The sequence below is a fragment of the Penaeus monodon genome, chromosome 22, assembly GCF_015228065.2.
Source record: "Penaeus monodon isolate SGIC_2016 chromosome 22, NSTDA_Pmon_1, whole genome shotgun sequence".
Classification (NCBI taxonomy): Eukaryota; Metazoa; Arthropoda; class Malacostraca; order Decapoda; family Penaeidae; genus Penaeus; species Penaeus monodon.
In genome coordinates this window covers 39,969,920-39,977,050 of record NC_051407.1, presented here as the reverse complement: position 1 = coordinate 39,977,050, position 7,131 = coordinate 39,969,920, and the positions used below count along the sequence as shown (strand labels likewise).

General features: G+C 50.5%; 1 protein-coding gene across 1 annotated transcript in view; it reads left to right on the top strand.

Moving 5' to 3' along the window:
• Positions 1–7,131, top strand: part of LOC119587135 (semaphorin-2A-like) — a gene marked incomplete at its 5' end in the record, with an annotated part of 29,798 nt that overhangs the window by 17,920 nt on the left and 4,747 nt on the right. Inside the window, 4 exon segments of the mRNA XM_037935887.1 lie at positions 365–469; positions 665–935; positions 1,102–1,332; positions 2,004–2,240. Coding sequence (XP_037791815.1) covers positions 365–469; positions 665–935; positions 1,102–1,332; positions 2,004–2,240 — 844 coding nt within the window.

The following is a 7,131-nucleotide window of genomic DNA, read 5'->3' as shown; positions in this document are numbered from 1 at the left end:
CGCGCACGTGTTTACATGCGTGCGTGTTTGCGTGCGGTTGTACACCTTAGTATTGGTGTGTATTTTTTGTGCATGTATTTTGTTTACCTGATTATTTAGGATTTGTTTATTTATGAGCTGATAGTATAGATTTCTTGTTGTATATATGGTTTATCGATATCTTGCATACCACCAAAGAAAATCCAATAATGGAACCAGGAAACAGAATCACTAGTTGCGATCGCTCTTTTGCATTGTCTACATTGTTTGTGAAAGATATGATGAGTAGACAGCGTATTGAATCTTGTGCAAGGAATTACGACAATTTCTTTTTTTAAGAATCTATAGTTAAGAATGATCTAATTTGACTCGTGTGTTTGCACAGCACTTCGACTGCCGGAACCACATCCGCGTGATCCAGCCCATGTCCAAGAACCGCCTGTATATATGCGGCACCAACGCCCACAACCCGAAGGACTGGGTCATCTATGTGAGTATCTGCTTGTGACTAATGGCCACGTGTGCCACTGGTTTATTGGGACTTTTTTTTCTTACTCTCCCCCTTTTCTCTCCGTTCGGATTGTAGTCGTGTAAATGAATGTTTAATATTTTTTTTTTCTTTTCGCTTCGTCCGTTCCAACTGTCTTTCTCAATGTGATCCTTCTTTGTTTTCCGTCGCGCCCAGGCCAACATGACGCACCTGGCGCGGCACGAGCACGTGCCCGGCATCGGCTCGGGCGTGGCCAAGTGCCCCTTCGACCCCGCCGACAACAGCACGGCCGTGTGGGTGGAGCACGGCAACCCCGGGGGCCTGCCCGGCCTCTACTCGGGCACCGTGGCCGAGTTCACCAAGGCGGACACGGTCATCTTCCGGGCTGACCTCTACAACTTCACCACCAAGCGGCGCGAGTACCCGTTCAAGAGGACCATTAAGTACGACTCCAAGTGGCTGGACAGTGAGTGATGAGGAAGTGTTTCCCTTCGGGGCCGGGCGGGAGTAGTGACGAGTGTGATTTCCCAGTAAAGGCCGTTGTACTCGCTGAAACGTCGGAATGTCGTATTGATCATTCACGCACGTCGCCAGGCTTCGGCGTCGCCATCACTAATGAACTCTCCTTACAGAGCCCAACTTCGTGGGATCGTACGAGGTGGGCGAGTACGTGATGTTCTTCTTCCGCGAGACGGCCGTCGAGTACATCAACTGCGGCAAGAACGTCTACTCGCGCGTGGCCCGCGTGTGCAAGAAGGACACGGGCGGCAAGAACATCCTCGTGCAGAACTGGGCGACCTACCTCAAGGCCAGACTCAACTGCTCCATCCCGGGAGAGTTCCCCTTCTACTTCAACGAGATCCGTGAGTATGAGGGCCGTTTGTCGCCCGCTCGGCCGTAGACGGGCGGCGCCTGTCGATGGTCGGGCGTGGACTGGCGTAGCGGCGTAGGGAAATACGCTGATCGGGTGACTCACGCGTCACGGAATGACGCCGAGGCTGTGGTCGAGAAAGGGCAGCACTGCAGCCGTCTCTCGCGCCGAGGCTCCTGATTGTGATGCGGCAGTTTTTTCAAAAATTATACCGTAACGCTTGTTAATGCATCATTCCGATGTGTAAACAGAGCCACATTTGTGATTTTTTTTTTTACCTTTGACCGAGATTTTCTCCGGAACGAATTCCACCTAGCGTCATTCGCCGGGGGAATGATATGTTTCCATCCGTTCCTATGTCAACAAATGAAATAGGTTTTAACTCTGTAGCGATGGATGCAGATAGTGTTTGCACACGCCGGGATTGTTTTGCTGTTGTAAACCGCCTAGATGGTATGCTATTTTTCACGTATGGAATCTTGTAATGACGGCGGGTTATGTGGAGAAATTTTCCGGTGGCTGTGTTGTATTTTAGTGAAACGTGACCTCGCGAAAATCATCCATATTCCAAGAAATGATAGAGGACATTTTTTTTTTTTATCGTTGTTCAGAAGGCGCTGTGGGTTTTTTCATCCTCGATAATACGAGCCTTTCCGTCCGCAGAGTCCGTGTACAAGATCCCCGGCGACGACTCCCGCTTCTACGCTGTCTTCACCACGAGCATGAACGGCCTCATGGGGTCGGCCATCTGCACCTTCAGCCTGGACGACATCCAAGACGCGTTCCTGGGGCGCTTCAAGGAGCAGGCCACGTCGTCGTCCGCCTGGCTGCCGGTCCTCACGTCCAAGGTGCCCGAGCCCAGGCCAGGCCAGTGTGTCAACGACACGCAGACTCTTCCAGGTAAGTTGGCCGAGTATTAACCAAGTCGATTTTTAAAAAGTAGAACACTTTATAAGTGTGAAAGTACGGCTGGAACGTTAGCGGAACGCTTCTTCGTGGTGAACATTGCTCCGTAGATGGACAGGACGACGTCGTGGCATTAATGAGTGTGTCATGCAGCTGTCATGCGCTAAGGCCATTACGTAAACAGATCCCCCATAAATATGGCAGACCTCCATAAATATTGCAGACTTCCACGCAGGTGACGTGTGGAGCGAGGGTGAGGGCGAGAGGTAAGTGCAGCATGGGTTCGGCGATTGATATTTACGCCTGGTGATAGTTACACCCCATGCAGGGGGCTCGCCTTTATTTCATGCCCGTCGCCGTTCAAGGCTTTTATCCAGCATTTGTTTCTTCTCATTGTCTAGGCGTCCTGGCCAGTGCATAAAAGTACGAGTATTTCGTCAGGTAATTATAAACGGAATCGTTCATATAAGATCTGTGGATACTCTAATTAGGACAGAAGTGCACTTGCATGCTGTGCTAAATCGTAATCCGCTTGTCTAATCAGAAATGAGGTTGCCGGTAGCTAGAATATTTTTGAATCGCCAATCAATACGAGGTAAAGTTTAAGAGCCGTGAGTCAACATAGCACAAAATTATATCCAGCAAGACTGCGTGGGACGAAGCTGTACATCTCGATCAAAACATCGTACAAGAAAAATATAATCAGTTTGTCAACATGGACGTCCGCGGGACTCGAACTTTGGGTAGATTACTTGAAAAAAAAAAAAACTATTTGCATTAAAGCTTGCGGTTTTTGTCGTACTTCAGGTTCAGTGAGATCAGTATATCGAACTAGCGCAGTTGACTGGCCGTAGTATGTGTTCTGTGCCGTGGCTGCGTGATAGTGGTTGTAGTGGTGAATACTTGACAACTGCGTGTTGCTTGTTATGGTGGTAGATTCCTTAAGGGCTACAGTGGACATATTTGGGTTATTTGATGATCGGTTTGCGTGCGGGACCACTCGGGAGCCAAGCCTCTATTTCCGGTCTCTCCCTTTCTTGTTCTCCACAATCGGGAAATGTGTCATGACGGGGTTGTTCGAATGACGTCACAAACACGGTATACATCTAGGGCAGGGGCTTCGGTGTGGCGGAAGGGCGCCGGGGACCATCCTTCGTGAGGCTGCAGCTGGCTTTAGGTGAACCCTTTGACCGCCGTGTCATTAATTGATGGAGGGCGTGTCTCTACTCGGCCCCCGCGCCACAGACGTCGCCTCGCCTCGGCATCCCAGTGGCCAGGAAGTGGTCCCCGGGGGAGCGGAGCCCCCTCGGGTATAATGCACCATAACCTGTCCGGCGCCAGCATCGATCCCCATCTGGAGGGAGGCGTGCGGCCTTTACGACTTACCTTTACGAGAGGCCACGTCCTAATGCGCTCCTGCGTCTTCCATTTATTCGCCGCTTGTATTGTGTGCTTATCATACTCATGCAATTACCTTACTCTGCTTTATAGCATCATTACAATATCAGTTTATGATTGTATTTACTTTAGGCCCGTCCTCCCTGTGCTGAGCACGCACCCTCTGCCTCGGCGCCATACTAATGTCTTCGGCGGGCCCACAGCATCCAGGTGAGCACCTCGTGTGCGGACGGGCGGGAGCTGGCTATATGTCCCCCTTTACACCCCGATGAATGGCGTCCGGGCGCGGGCGTAGTGGTGCCATCAAACGGGGCGCGTTGGCCAGGAGGGGAAGAGCGCCGTGGAAGGCTATATCATGCCCCGGAAAAAAGGGATCGAGGGGGATGGCGGGCTCAGGTCAAGGGATTAGAATGGGTCTGAGGGCCGGGGTCGGAGGGACACAGGGCACAAGATCATGGTCACGCGCAAGGTTTTACGAGCTTACCTTTAGCCTGTACATGACTCCTGGCAGCGCCCGCGGGGACCATCTGTGGTCGCCCTCCGAGGGAAACCGTCGTTCAGTGTCGCAACTGCAAGGGTGTGGCCACGCCCGCAACCCTCCCACACCTTTATGAGGGCCATTATCCTGGTCTGCCCTATGTTCACTTCGTTCCATCAACTGACACACCGCCGTGTCCCTTCTCACTCCTCCGTGTGCTGTTTGCACAACCGCCAATACACCTGCGTTGGCGCCACGAATGGGGATAAACTCGTTTGAAACATGTTCCCAGTTGGTTTCTATTCACCCAGTGTTGTCATCCCATTTTTAATGAAACCATAGATATCGCATGATTTGATAGATTTTGTTGGTGCTACTCCCATTTTCATTTCCAATCTGAAGGTGAAGATAGCGTCGTGGCCAGGACTCTTAAATTGAGAATATCCAGCTCCTATAAACTCCCAGTCCTCTTCACCTCCTTCCCCGGTGCTCCCCGCGCTCCCTTCCGCCGTCTCTTACCCCCCATCGGGCGCTTTTGCGGCCCAGTATTCACGGTGATAATTATTAAAGTAATTAAGAAGAGCCGGGCCCGAGGCGGTCACTATGTAGACAAGGCAGCCGGGCGGGTTCTTGTGTGCACTCATTAGGCCACGTGCAAGGGGGCCTCGCGGGGGGCCACTTGCGCCATGCTTCCTTGTCCACTTCCTCTAGACGTCATGAGGCACTACATGGCTGCGTGGCCTCTCGCGAAATGAACATCTCAGGCCCGGCGTAAGTGCCAAAGTAGTGTAGGGCAACACTCGTCCCATCGCGCTTCCATGCGGTCTCCAGTCCTCACCGCCGCCTTTTGACCTTGCCATATGCCATTCATGTCTCCATAGACAGGTCATGAAGCGTAGTAAGGCAGTGATGTCGAGATCAGGATGATAAAGTGATAGGCAGGTTACACGGCGAAGAAATAGGTGATGAGGGCATGGCGGCGATTTTGAAGGTTAGATACCCCCACCTCCCCAGCCCACACACACACAATCTATCCCCATCTGCAAATAATAAGTGATGTACTGGAAGTGTATGACATGTTCAGTTTATTTGCTTATATGCTTTTGTTTTTAATTTCCCTACATACACGCCAGTCATTAGCTTTCCTCCTGAAATAAAAAAAAAACATTTTACCCGGTAACTGTAGCGTCAATGGCAACATTACGAGCGTCGCGCAAACGTTACCAACTGTAGTTGTCAGCGTAAATTCAACCTTCCGTAAGCTCCGCGCAGAGTCCAAGACGACCTGCCTCGCATGCGTGATTTAAGCCCATATTCCAATCCGTATATCGTGTCATGTGTCACCAAATTGTCGCCGGGTTGCTCAAGCCGAAAGGGCTCTAGCGTGTCATGCATTAGTCACGCCAAAAGCGACTTTATATTGTCCTTCCCTTGACGTTAGAATCCAGGTGAAAGCGCGGGGTCGGTGGGAGCAATGTTCCCTGAGGCGGCTGCGTTGCACGTGCGGCCACCCAGGTAGCACCGCCTCCGCCAACCTGGATATTAGGGGGGCATTAAGCTACCTTTACGATTTATTTGTTATGACGTAGCTTTAAATCTTACTTGAAAGAGAATTGTCAATACATAGCGGTTGTAAGCAGTACGTCAAAGCCCATAAAGAATTCATCAAGCAGTTCCTTGCGACTTCCGCTCTCAGCAGCCGGACCTAGCGTCTTTCGTAGCACAGGGTTGCGGTGACAAAAAAAAAATCTTCGCTATCAATCCCGATGGTTCAGGCAGCCTTTTTTTCTCCTCGAGTGATAGGTTGGAATGGTGGGCCGAGGACACCCTTCGCCAGATTGAATTGTGACCTCACGAAATGGTAGGAGGCGGCCATATACTTAATTGATATTATACACGCGACCCCGTTTAGGAGAACAGGCCGGGTGGACATTACCTCCGCACATGGGGGGGGTGGAGGGGGGACGTGCTCTCTGGAGAATGAGTTTCAGCGCCGGAGTGTGAATGAACACTTACCGAATGACCTACAGAATGTTGAAAATACACATAAACCAAGTTTAAAGGGATAGTCGTCACATTCATGTGAGAAAAGGGGCACACGTGGCTTGATCAGCTCACACTGTGGTGCCAAGAGAACGCCACTCCGTTATAAAAAAAACTGAAGCCGAAGGTATGTGTTACCGGCGCTTGCCTGTGGTTGGTGAGTAGACAGAGTAGAGAGTCCTAGGTCAAAGTAGGGAGCCGTGTGGTTATAAGGAGGAGGAGTGCCCTGTCTAGAATGCTCATAGACGATATATATGCTGATTGTTCTGAAATTGACTTGCAGATGGTGGCTTCCGGGGATCATTCACATTTTGAAGTAGGAAGCGGTGTCTTGTCAGGTGGTTTAGTACTCATCCTTTATTAGCATACATTCCTAGTGCCTTTGTCTTCGCCATTATAAGCAGCGCTCGTCTCCACAGCACTAAAGCCCCATCCCCTACCCATGGAGGTCGCCTTTGCTTGTTACGTCGCAGTGGGTTGGCTCGTTCATGAAGTTCATGTGACAGTGACATGTGTGGCATGCGTCGAGGCGGTTCTTGCTTGTTGTTTACATTGTCATATTTAAGACCGAAACACGATATTAGTAATGCCTGGTGACCATTGTTATTTATCGTCCCATGTCAGGAAAGCGAGGATTCCTTTTTTACTCGACGTTAGTCATTCTGTATTCTCGATGGCGTTCGGTACTAAATTGAAATAAACAAAGCCATTCGGAGAATAATCATGCCGCGTGATGTTTATCGTCCATTTGATATCCGCACAACTCTAGTCATCTTGTGCGATTAGGAGTAGCGATAAAATGGTTCTGATGCCAATGATATCGGCATCTCGTGTATATTATTAATCCTAGATATAAAAAGCTCCCCCGCTGAGACTCGTGTGGATGCCTTGTGTTGGGGACCAGAGTGGCACAAGTGGCGGTGTCCTCACGCCATCGGGTGATAGAACCGAGCGGGAACCAAGAAT